This window comes from Mustelus asterias, chromosome 15, assembly GCF_964213995.1.
Source record: "Mustelus asterias chromosome 15, sMusAst1.hap1.1, whole genome shotgun sequence".
Lineage (NCBI taxonomy): Eukaryota > Metazoa > Chordata > Chondrichthyes > Carcharhiniformes > Triakidae > Mustelus > Mustelus asterias.
This window is the reverse complement of record NC_135815.1, coordinates 77,993,503-78,006,804: the sequence shown is the minus strand read 5'-3', so window position 1 is coordinate 78,006,804 and position 13,302 is coordinate 77,993,503. Positions and strand designations below refer to the sequence as shown.

The following is a 13,302-nucleotide window of genomic DNA, read 5'->3' as shown; positions in this document are numbered from 1 at the left end:
GCCTTTCATGTACAGACTACAAACAGAACTTGCAATACCTATAATATACACTAAGGGTCGCCAAAACCATCTCTTTTCATCAACAATCTGTGGTATAAAGTGCATAGAAAAGGATGCAAATCATCAACAGAATAACACGGAAATGTTAGTGATTTCTTGAATTTGTTTTCAGAAAGCTAAAAGCATATATTTGCCAAAAGCTTTCTCTAACGAAAAACCGTAGTCATGGGGGTGATTTTCCAGTCTCGCCGCGCCTGGTACGGATCGCTCCAATCCCAGAAAGTTGTGTGCACCAAATGGTTTGCAATCATCCCAGTCCGTTGTTACTGGCACAAACCAGATCTTGCCCATAAAGGGCACGAGGCTGATTAGCATATCTAAAGTAGCATTTAAATATGCTTCGCCCGTTCAACGCCGGATTCTCCAAGCTCCCGGAACTTTCCAACCCTTGGGCATGACCTGAGCCCAGCGAGAATCGCTTCTGGTCTCCACTAGCAGAGACCAGCCGTAATGGCCACGCCAAGGGGCTCAGAGATCACAGAAGCCCCCGGGTGGTCGCGGATATGGGTGGGCTGTACTCACCTGACACACTGGCAGCGCCAGCTAGGCACTGCCAGTGTGCAAGGGGCAGTGCCAAAGGGATGAGGGCTGAGCAGGAGTAGGGCCTGAGTGGGGGTGGGGCTTGACAGGGGCTATAACTGGGGGGGGGGTCTATACAGGTGGGGTTGTGATGGGGCGGGTCATAAAAAGGGGTCATAAAGGAGTGGGGCATGAAGGGGGACATGTCAGGGGTCATGAAGAGAGACCCATTAGGAGTGCCCCCATGCAGGCGATTCGTGTCAGGGAGGGGGGTGGGGAAACATGCCACCAATGGGGAGATGGGGTGTCCCAATGTCCATGGGAGGATGGAGAAGGTCTCCTAGTGCACTGTGAGGATTGGGCTGCCCTTTCAAAACGGCGCCCGATCACTTTGCAGCTGGGCTCACCGGCGTGTTTAGACCCCATCCCTCCATCCATCTGCACCCCCCCCCCCCCCCCCCCCGAACCAGCACGCAACTCAACACTCTCATAAAAAGTGACAAAGTGTGTGACAATTGTGGTCTGGTCAAGGGGGCGGTCAGACAGGCACGGATCGCTCCGGTTTTCTCACTGTTATGACACAAAAATTCCAGCCAATATTATGTTAGCTTGCTTCATGTGGTAACACTCTTCCCTCTTTCTTTTAGGGCAAAACAAATAAACACTCTTCCCTCCAAGTCAGGAGTCCATGGGTTCAATCCATTCCCCATTAGGATCTAAGGACTTATTCTACAGTGAAACTTCTGTGCAATACAATGCATTTTCAAATCCTACCATAATATTTTGAGAATTAAATTCAATTTTTAACATCTGGCAATAAAGAAAGCTGATATCAGCTTGAAGCTGTGGGACTGTCATCTGGTCAAATATACAAGGTAAATCCCATTATTACAGAATGGATCGGGGCTCAGTTCATTCCGTAAAAAAGAATTTTCCTTAAAACCGGTGGGCGGGATTATTGTCTTCCTCTGCGGTGTGTTCCGTGGCAGTGGGAGGTGGCATGTCACTGGCTGGCAGCGAGCGGGACCTTATAGTCCTGCTGTTGTCATTGAACCACAGGGAAATCCGCGGCAGGGGAGCGCCACTGGTAGGACCGTAAGATCTCACCGGTATAAAGTGCAGCAAGATTTTGGCTGGTATATTCACCCTGGATGGATCAGCAGCCCCCAGCCTCTCACTCTGGTATGTGGTCCTTGCAAATTGCCACCCTTTCACAAACCCCACTTTCCACTCCAAAGTCTACATCATGTTATTGCCTCCCAAATCCATGCCCATCTTTTCTGCATCTCCATGTTTGGTTCCTTTAAATAATGTTTCCAACCCTGTGACAGTACCAAAAACACTCTTACCAAAGTCACAAATGACAACCCTGTGACAGTACCAAAAACACTCTTACCAAAGTCACAAATGACAACCTATGTGACTGCTATCTGTGTCAAAAGTAAATTCTTCCTCCTTGTCCTTAATCTGTCAGTGGTTTTTAACATGTTTGACCACACCATCCTACTCTAACGTCTCTCCAATGTTGTCCGGCTGGGTGGGACCTGGTTCCATTCTTATCAACTAATTGTATCCAGAGTATCCCCTACAATAACTACTCTTCATGCTCCCACACTATTATCTATGGTGTCCCCCAAGGACCTATTCTTGACCCCCCTCCTATCTATATACTGCCCCTTGACATCATCATCCAAAAACACAGCATCAATTTCCAAATGCATGCTGTGACACCCAGCTCTACCTCACCATCACCTCACTCAACCCCTCCACTGTCTCATAATTGTAAGGCTGTTTGTCCATAATCCAGTCCTAAATGAGGAAACATTTCCTCCAACTAAATATTGGGACGACCAAAGCCCACTGTCTTCAATACCAACCACAAACTCTGTACCCTGCCAACTATCAGAAGCTGAACCAGACTGTCTACAACCTTGATATTGTATTAGACTCCAACTACATATCCACACTAACACGAAGATCACCCATTTCCAATCAATAAAATTGCATGTCACTGCCCCATCTCAGCATATCTGCTGTTAAAACTCTCATCCATGTTTTTATTACACACTCCTGACTCGCATCTCACATTCTACTCTGTAAACTGCAGGTCTTCCCGAACACTACTGCTTGTGTCCCAAGTCCCATTCACCCATCACCACTTTGCTTGCTAACCTACGTTGGCTCTCGGGAAAGTGATATGCCAATTTTAAAAATTTGCATCCTTGTTTTCATATCTCCCCACTGCCTTGTTCCTCCTATCACGGCACGGCACGGCAGCACAGTGGTTGGGGCGGCACGGCAGCACAGTGGTTAGCACTGCTGCTTCACAGCTCCAGGGTCCCGGGTTCGATTCCCGGCTCGGGTCACTGTCTGTGTGGAGTTTGCACATTCTCCTCGTGTCTGCGTGGGTTTCCTCCGGGTGCTCCGGTTTCCTCCCACAGTCCAAAGATGTGCTGGTTAGGTTGATTGGCCAGGTTAAAAAAATTGCCCCTTAGAGTCCTGAGATGCGTAGGTTGGCGGGATTAGCGGGTAAATATGTGGGGGTAGGGCCTGGGTGTGATTGTGGTCGGTGCGGACTCGATGGGCCGAATGGCCTCCTTCTGCACTGTAGGGTTTCTATGATTTCTATGATCTATGAAATCTCCTCCAGCTCCACAACCCTACAATGGCCCTCCTGGTCTCTTTGGCATCCCTGAATTAAATCCCTCCAATATTGGTGACCTTGCTTTCAGCTGTTTAGGCTCTAGGCTCTGGAATTCTCTCTGCTTCTCTACTTCTTTCCTCCTTTAAGATGCTCCTTAAAACATACTTCTTTCATCAAGCTTTTAGTCAGCTGCTGTAATACTTCCTTCCTTGCATGGCTTTGTGTCAAATATTGTTTCATAATGCTTCTATGAAGAAGCCGGAGACATTTCATTATTGATAAGTGGTATATGAATACAAGTTATGTTTTTTCAGGGCTGCACAACCTTTCCAAAGTGCATTATAGCAATTTAAGTACGTCTTGAAATGCAATCACTGCTGTAATGTAGGAAAGTGTGGCTGCCAATTTTGTACACGGTTAGCTGAGGGATTAAAAAAAGAACATAAGAAATCGGAGCAGGGGTAGACCATTCGGCCTCTTGAGCTTGTTCTGCCATTCAATATGAACATGCCTAATATTCTGCCCATCAGCTCCCCACATCTCTTGATTCCCTTTAAAGCTGTCTATCTCAGCTTTAAATATATTCAATGATGGAGCATCCACAACCCTCTGGGGTAGAGAATTCCAAAGATTCACAACCCTCTGGGTAAAAGCATTTCTCCACATCTCATTCCTAAATGATCACCCCCTTTTCTTGAGACTGTGTCCCCATGATCTAGATTCTGCAGCCTATGCAAACAACCCCTCAGTGACTAATCTGTCGGTCTCCTTATGAATCTTGAATGTTTCAATTAGTTCATCTCTCATTCTTCTAAACTCCAGAGAGTATAGACCCAACTTACTCAGCCTCACATCGTACAATAACTCTCTCATCCCGAGAACCAACCTAGTTAATACTGACCAGGAGACTGGGAAAGCTCTCCTGCTCTTCTTTGAATCGTACTGACAGATCTTTTACATCCACCGAAGAGGGCAGGTGGGATTTTGGTTTCACGTCTCAATTGAAAGGTGACACCTTTGACAGTGTTGCACTCCCCCTCAGTACCGCACTGATGTGTCAACTTTAATTCAGGTCTCTGGAGTAAGACTTAAAAGCACAGTAGGAATTGGTAGCTGAGGGATGTCTACAGTGTGTAATAAAATACCTTCCACTTTTGGCAGTAAACATTAGCATCAAATGTTACCAGATCATGTATAGCACAACCAACACCAAGCCAAAGCTCTTTTGCTCTGTAATGGCTATGATGTGTAACAACATTATAAACTAATTCTTGAATGTAACTACAGAGTCACGACAGAAAGAGACCTGAGCAATTCTTCCCCAATTACATTTTAACTCCATGCTTTATTTCACCAGTTTGATTTTCGTTGCCATGTTTCTCACTGAGGCAAACTTCTAATTTCAATAACCGAGCTAAGCAATTCAGTACCAATTTGTGCTGAATTACAAATCTTCCACATTACAGGCTCACATCCTAGAGGAAATGATCTGCGACTGTTCTTGCTCACATAAGGGCACAAAGTGAAATGATTGTGTAAACCAGCGGCATAAAACCACCCAAAACATCACACCAAACAGCACCTACATTTGATTGTGTCTCAGAAACACCAGAGAGAGAGCTGATGTGGTGAAGATGTCAGCCTTGGCACAGTGGTGGCACTTCTGCCCCCTGAATCTGAAGATTGTGGGTTCAAACTTTATTGAGGGATTTAAGTATTTAATCTAGGCTGACACTTCAGGAAGTGTTGCACAGTTGCAGATGTTGTTTTTCAGGTGAGGTATCCAACCAAAGCCCTCTCTGCCCATTCAGGAGGATGTAAAATATCCCAGAACAGCGCCAGGAACCCGGGTTCAATTCCAGCCTTGGGTGACTGTCTGTGTAGAGTTTGCACGTTCTCCCCGTGTCTGTGTGGGTTTCCTCCGGGTGCTCCGGTTTCCTCCGACAGTGCAAAGATGTGCGGGTTAGGTTGATTGGCCATGCTAAATTGACCGTAGTGTCAGGGGATTAACAGGATAAATGTGTGGGGTTACGGGAATAGGGTTTCGGTGGGATTGTGGTCGGTGCAAGCTCGATGGGCCGAATGGCCTCCCTCTGCACCGTAGGGATTCTATGATTCTATAATTAAATGAAGAGGAGCAGGGGAATTTTCCCAGTGTCCTGTACAATGGCGATCCCTCAACAACCAACTGCAAAATAGATCAAATCTTTTACATCACTGCTGTTTGTGGGACCCTGCAAATTGGCTGCCACCTTTCCCTGTGTTACAGCAGTGACCACATTTCAAAAAGGACTTAATTAGCTGTAAAATGCTTGGGGATTCCCTGAGGTTCTGATGGGTGCTTTATAATTGGTCATGCTTGGGGTGTTCTGTGAATAATGAGATTCAAACAAACCGCGCAAAATAAAGCTCCACTGATGCTAAGGTGGATCAGGGAGCAGCACTCCACTCCCAAATGGAGGAGGGAAAATGTGATGGAGTCTCTCCAGCACTGAGCATCATTCGAAAAACACAATTTCCAAGAAAAATACATTTCCTCGGTGGGAAAGATCGAGGGGGCTTCATAGTTTACTCCTGTTCCTATATTTCTAAGAAATTAGGATAATTTATGCTCGGCAATATTTTTGTGATGCTTGTTAGATAGTTATTCAATAGCTAACAGCTACATTTAATGCAATATAATAACCATTCACACCGCGCCAGCCGACGATAACAGCTTTCTCCAGCCATTTCAATAAAAATATAGTTACAGCTATAAGGTGACAAAATTGCTGATTTGTACTCATTAACTCAACCCATGCTAGATTCATTCACATCCACCGGCAAGCCGAAAATAAGCACAGACAAGTGCTTGGGAGAGCAAATCACTTATGATTCTGCTCTAAGTATGCATGACAGAGAAAGCCCCCAAGACGAATTGAAACTCCCCCAAAGTCAAAGGAAATATATTTAATGACAGCTTCAATGTCACAGATTTCACTCCGAGGGAAAAAATAAATCAGACACATAATCAGCTGCTTTACAAGTGTCAGTCTTATCTCTGGTGACAGTCTCACTACTGAGTCACAATGTTGTGGCTTCCAAAGTCCCACCGCTAAGGTTTGAGATATCACAGCTTTAAGAAGCCGGGTGGTCTGGCTAACATGTAACTCATAATGCACAACAAAAAGGATGATTAACTAATGCTTGTGCACAAATGGATTGGAGAATTTCTTACAACAGCGAATAGGCAATTTAAAGGAACATTTAGTTTAGTGTAAAGCCCTCTGGGATATGTATTGAGTTGATGAAAATCCGTATAAGAAACGCCAATCTCCACTTTAAATGGTCTCAAACTATCCTGGATGCAAACCGACTTCCACAAACCAACGGAAAAGGCAATTTCAGAACATTTAATGTTTTGTTTGGGGGGGGGTGAAGGTGGAAGAAATTTACACAAGTAACAATAATCACTCATTTCATATTAACACTCGCTGAGCCTGGAGAATCCGGGATGTCTTTTTTGTTTAAGAAACGTGAATTTTTAAAAAAATCTGGAACAAAGGGGAATTTGGAGGATTTTTTCCCCCCAAACTAATCTCCCCCGGTTATTATCCCGAATAACAAGGGGAGGGTGGCAGGGAGGGAGGGGATGTTCTTTGTTTTAAGAGTCATAGACATTTCCCCATTGAAGGACTGCACTGGTGTCTATGTCGATATGTATGTATATCATTATCCATGGGCAAGGGGCACTCCTACCAAAGCTATTTAGCTGAATTCTTCATATTGTACTTTTAGATGGTTTAAGTGCAAACAAATCAAGAGAGATGAAAGTCTATCTTTGTCTTGTTGTCCTGACCCTTACCTTTGGAGATGAGGTGGTCAATGTCCCGGTCGATGCCCATGTAGTAACATTTTCTCCAGAGACCCGTGTAGGTGGCGAACAGAGGGCGGGCGCAATCCGACTCGAAGACGCCGAGCCCCAACACCGAGCGCCAGTTCTCCAGCAGATCCTGCTCGCTGGCCGGGGGTAGCCGGTGCGAGGAGGCTCCGGTGGCCGGAGCTGGGCTGCCCGGGAAGGAGGCCGCCTCCTCCGGCTGGCTGCGCTCCCGCAGCGGCAGGTTGTAGATGGGCATCACTCGCTGCTGCTCCTCGCCGCCGCTCTCCAGCCTTTGACCATCGCAGCTCTGCCGGTGCCTCCGGGTGTCCGTCTCGTACCAGTGGTCGGTGAAGATCGCCGTGGTGAGCAGCAGGAGAGCCGAGCCGCTCAGGAACAGGCTGATGGAGGTGATCCAGCCCCGCTTCTCCATCTCGCTCAGTTTGCCCCCAGCATTGACTACCCCTCCCTTGTCTTGTCCCAGGCAACGCCGCCCTCCAATGCCAGCGATTTCTTTCTTCCCCCCCCTCCCTTTTCCTCCCTCTTGTCTTCCCCCACTTTCTACAAAGCCTACAACCTCACCCAGGCGCTGGGCACACGCTCCTGATTTCATTTGTCATTTGTCCGGACTCAGCGTTGTTACAGTGGCTTGGAGAGACATGGGCAACCTTTGCAGAGGGACTAACTGACAGTCTGAGGCTAGCTCTGTACTCACTGGCTTTGCCTGCAGACAATCACATTCCCCCCCCCCCCCCCCCCCTCACTGGCAGCACTCCAGCTGTTACTTCTGTCTTTTTTCTTCCCCTCTCTTTCGGTGTGAGAGTACCAAACAACCTCTAAAACACCCCCTCCCCTCTACCACACACCTGAGAATGCAACACCAAATCCAATTTTAATATAAGTTTCCAGTTTAAAACTCTCCCATCTGGCTCATTGGCACCACAAACTCTGCTCTCTTGAGTCACAAGGAGGCTCCCTCTGAGGACATCTGACCTACCTGGGCAGCACTGAGGGAGTGCTGCACTGTCAGAAGTGCTGGTCACAATTTTACCGACCTGCCCGTCACGGGAATCGGAGCATTAAGGGGCGGACCATGGAAAGGTCCGGGGACCTCAGGCAGGATTTTCCAGTTTCGGGTCGAGTGAGGCCATAAAATCCCGCCACTGTCTTTCCAAGTTTGATTTTGAACTGGAACCCTGCTGACTCTCAAATGGGTATAAAAGATCCCATGGCCCTATTTTAAAGAAGCACGGGGTGGGTCAGCTCCATGTGCTGGTCAATATTTATCTCTCCACCAATATTTCTAATGTAGATTACCCAACCATTACCAAATTAATGTTTGTGGAAGGTTATTGGGCACAAAATGGCTGTGGCATTTCCTGCATTATAATTCCTACATTTCAAAGTCATTTATTGACTGCAAAGAGCATTTGGAAATTTTTGAAATCATGGAAGGTTATATGGAAATGCAAAACTTTATTTTCTTTTTTTATCATGATCATCTGCGGCAAAGTTCATTAAGCTATAAAAATAATCTTTCTCGATCAAAGGAGACGATATTGTGTATCGCCTTTTTATGAGACACTTTCCATTCAAAAATATGCAATACGTCACCTGGGGCAAACTAAGTGCATCTGACTGCAAATAAATATCAACCCAGGGCAATTTACAAATCCTGCCTATCACACATTCAGCTCCTGAAACCATTACCATGACAACGTGCAACCAGTGGGAAAAAAATCAAGGTACAGCACCATAAGGAAACAACAGACTATGCTGCTATAAATATATCCATACTCCCCCTCCCCCATACATTTAAACTAAGACTTAACTCTTAATGGTTGATTTTATTTTTAAAAAATCTTTAATGTTTCACTGAAAATGTAGATTTTAAATGCCAGAGTATCTTAGTATTTCAAATTAAATTAAAATGCCAAAAATATTAAGACAGCATACAGTATAACCATGGAGGTGCAGGATGAGTCGAAAAGGATGTTACAAAGACATATGGGATCCTTGACTTTATAAATATTGTGGCAGCTTAGGTATAAAAGCAAGGAAGTTATACTTTATAAAACACTGGCTAGGCCCCAGCTGGAGTATTGTGGATAGTTGTGGGTACGACATTTTGGGAAGGATGTCAAAGGCTTAGAGAGGATGCAGAGAATGGTACTGGGGATGAAAGACTTCAATCAGGCAGAGAAACTGCGGTTGTTCTTCCACACCAGGCCATCTGTCTTTTGTTCTTAAAGTTGCTACTTTTTGTTGCAGTTTCTACATTCTCCCTCCTTTCAGTTCTGACAAAGAGTCGATGGACTCGAAACATTAACTCTGCTTCTCTCCTGATAGATGCTGGCAGACCCTGCTGAGTTTTTCCAGCATCCGCTCTGTTCTTGTTGAATGAGAGAAGATTTGATACAAGTGCTCAGATTTTTAAGGGTTTTGATAGAGTAAATACTGAGAACCCATTCTGAGTGGCAAAGGAGTTGGTAACCAGAGGGAACTGATTTGATTGCAAAAGAACCAGACGTAACATGAAGAAGAACATTTTTTCGCAATGTGTTGTTATGATCCAGAATGCACTGCTTGAAAGGATGGTGGAAACTGATTCAGTAACAACTTTCGAAACTAGAATGGCAAAATATTTGAAAATGAAACATTGAGTGGGACTAGCTGGATAGCTCTATCAAAGAGACAGCCAAAGGATGATGGGTTGAATGGCCTCCTGTGTGCTATATCATTCTATGCTTGCATGCTTCAATGCTCTAAGCAAATTTCACATGCAACAAGTTTCGTGACCAGATCAGTCATGAACTTATTGAACAACAAACAACAAAGAACAAAGAACAATACAGCACAGGAACAGGCCCTTCGGCCCTCCAAGCCCACGCTGCTCCCTGGTCCAAACTAGACCATTCTTTTGTATCCCTCCATTCCCACTCCGTTCATATGGCTGTCTAGATAAGTCTTAAACGTTCCCAGTGTGTCCTCCTCCACCACCTTGCCTGGCAGCGCATTCCAGCCCCCACCACCCTCTGTGTAAAATATGTCCGTCTGATATCTGTGTTAAATTGAATGGTGGAGCAGGATCCAGGAGCCAATTGGCTCACTCCTACTCTTAGCCGTTTGGTTCTTAACAACTCCTATTTATATAGCACCTTTAACATAGTAAAGTGTCTCAAGGCATTCCCGGAATCTTTCTTAAAAAAACATTGATAGCAAACCATTTAAGAAGATAATCTTATAGGTGACCAAAATCAGGGTGCTAAATGTTTTAAGGAACATCTTACAGGAAGAGAGTAAGATAGAGAGACAGAGAGGTTTAGGAAGGGAATGTTAGAGCTTAGGCCTTGGCAGTTGTAGACGTGGCCTATGGGAGGGTGATGAAAACCAGGGTTGCACAAGAAGTTTAGAATTGGAGGACAGCAGAAATCTTGGAGATTGATCCTCAAATCAGTGGAGGAGGTTAACAGAAATAGAAAGGTGTGAGGTTATGGAAGGACTTGAAAACAAGAAAGATGATTTGAATATCATGTTGAAAGACAATATAGATATTTGAGCACAGGGTTGATGAGTAAATGGGATTTGGTGCAAATTAGGCAACTGGCATTTGAGTTTTGAATGAGCTCATGTTTAATGAGGGTGCAGGTTCTACAGGGCATACTTAACAAAATGGTCTCTGCAGTAGGAACACTTGAAGAAATGTTAGGACAGGAAATCAGAAAGATTCAACTTACCTTAGGATCTACAGCAAACTGGAAATTACTGACCAATGTGTATCACAACCAAAGATCAGAGGCCAAAAGGACGATCTAGACAAAACAGGTTTGTGAACACAGCAAAATATACACCAAATACATCAAACTGCATCAGAAATGTTCAAAAAAGTTTATTGGCTCGAGATGAAAGATCATGGATCTGAAGCATTATATCCAACATTCCTCTCGCCACACTTGCTGTCTGACCTGACCAGCTTTCTCCCTGTTTCTGTTCAAATTTCCAGCATGTGCAGGGTTTCTGTTCAATAGTGATTAGTGGACATATAAAAAAACACTTGTTTGGGAGGACAACGCCGGGAGCATAAATAATGGCAGCACTATACCATAGGGTCGCATAAATCACATGCATCAAGTCAGTGCCTTATTTTCTCCAGCCCATTAGATAGGGCCAGCCTATATACTAACATTGTCCTTTGTACAAATAGAAAATGAATCCTAACTATAAGGTGGCAGAATCATATTTAAAAGACTTCATAATATTAAAAATGAAAGGAATTTGTATTTATGTAGCACCTTTCACAATCTCAGGAGCTTTCAAAGAGCTTTACAGCTAATGAAGTATTTCTGACGTTTAGTCACTGCTGTAATGTAGGAAATATGGAAGTCAATTTGCACATGGCACAGCCCAAGTAGACAGTGAGGAGATACATGAATAAATCATCTGTTTTAGTGATGCCCTTGAGGAATATATCTTGGTCAGAACATTGGAAGCAACCCCTGTTGTCTCCATTGCCTTTCATACGTATATTTGAATTAAGAGCAATCTGTTCTTTCAGCCTGCTCTGTCAGTCGTGGCTGATCCCACTTTCTATATGATCATCAAATCTCTTGGTTCCCTTAGTATTCAAAAAAGTATCAATTACTGACATGAATGTACTCAACAACTGAGCATCCATAGCTCTCCTATGTAGAGGACCCTTTGAGTGAAGAATCAACTCATCATTGTCTTCATCTCATCCCAAAAAGGTTGCCTCCTCATTCTGAAATGGTTTTGGTCTTCTCAGTTAGGGGATACATCCTCCCAGTGTCTAGCTTTTAAAGAATTTTAATGTTCCATTGAGATCACCTCTCATTCTTCTAAACTCTAGGGAATATCAAATATATAATTCCCTCATCCTAGGCATTAGTCAACTGAAACCTCATTGCAGTCCCTTGAAGGCAAGTATATCCTTCAGGTACACAGCCCCATATAATTGCAGTAAGACTTCTTTACCCTTATACAGTACACTAGTCCCTTTGTAATAAAGGCCAAGATTCCATTTGCTCTCCTAATTATTTGTTGTACCTATGTACTGACTGACTGTGGTTTATCTACAAAGGTACCCAGAACCCTCTGAATACCAACATTTCCTAGTCTCTCACCATTCAAAAAAAAATTCTGTTTTTCTATTTTTTCTACCAAAGTGGATAACTTCATGTGCTCTTGCTCACTTACTTAACAGCCTTTGCAGTCTCTTTGCATCCTCCTGACAGCTTACTTTCCCACCTAACTTTGTGTTGTCAGCAACCTTGTGTACATTGCACTCAGACCTCTCATCCAAGCCATTGATATTGATTGTACATAGCTGAAGCCCATCACATGGGCATGTGATATCCCCATTAGTTACAGCCTACCAATCTGAATATGATCCATTTATCTTTACTCTGTTTTCTGACCATTAACTAACTCCAGTTCATGCTAATATATTAACCCAATCCCATAACTCTATTTTTGTAGTAATTTTGTAAGTTATGACACTTTATTGAATGCTTTATGAAATTTCAAATATATTACATCCACTAGCTCCCCCTTATCTACCCTGAGTTACAATGTCAAAAACCTCTTATAGATTTGTCAAACTTGATTTCCCTTGTACAAATCCATGTCAACTCTGTTCAAAGTGCCCTGTTATGATGTCCTTAATAATAGCTTACTAGTGAGCTATTATTAAGGACATCATAACAGGGCACTTTGAAAATATGATTGAACAGAGTTAACATGGATTTGTACAAGGGAAATCAAGTTTGACAAATCTATAAGAGGTTTTTGACATTGTAACTCGCAGGGTAGATAAGGGGGAGCCAGTGGATGTAATATATTTGAAATTTTATGTCAGGATAACTTACCTATAGTTACCCTGTTGTCTCTCCCACTTTTCTTGAAAAGTGCGATTACAGTTGTTACCTTACAAACAATGGGCAATGTTCCAAAATCTAGGGAATTCTGGAAGATAAAAACCATAGCATCTGCTATCTCTTTACCCAACTCTTTTGAAAATATTTAGTTGTCGGCCATCAGCTCCAGGGATTTGTTTTTTCCTACAGAATCATAGAATCCCTACAGTGCAGAAGAAGGCCATTCGGCCCATCAAGTCCATCATCAAGACTACCATTTGGTCCCATTTATTTCCCCAGTACTGTCTTATTTCTCTATTTTTTAAAAGTTCATCATTCATACGAGACCC

General features: G+C 43.8%; 1 protein-coding gene across 1 annotated transcript in view; it reads right to left on the bottom strand.

Annotated features, from left to right (window-relative positions):
* Window positions 1-7,788, bottom strand: part of tmem178a (transmembrane protein 178a) — a 33,449-nt gene extending 25,661 nt beyond the window's left edge. The window contains exon 1 of the mRNA XM_078230185.1: window positions 7,068-7,788. Coding sequence (XP_078086311.1) covers window positions 7,068-7,692 — 625 coding nt within the window. The 5' untranslated portion in view covers window positions 7,693-7,788. The remainder of the gene's footprint in view (window positions 1-7,067) is intronic.
* Between the last annotated feature and the right edge of the window lie 5,514 nt (window positions 7,789-13,302).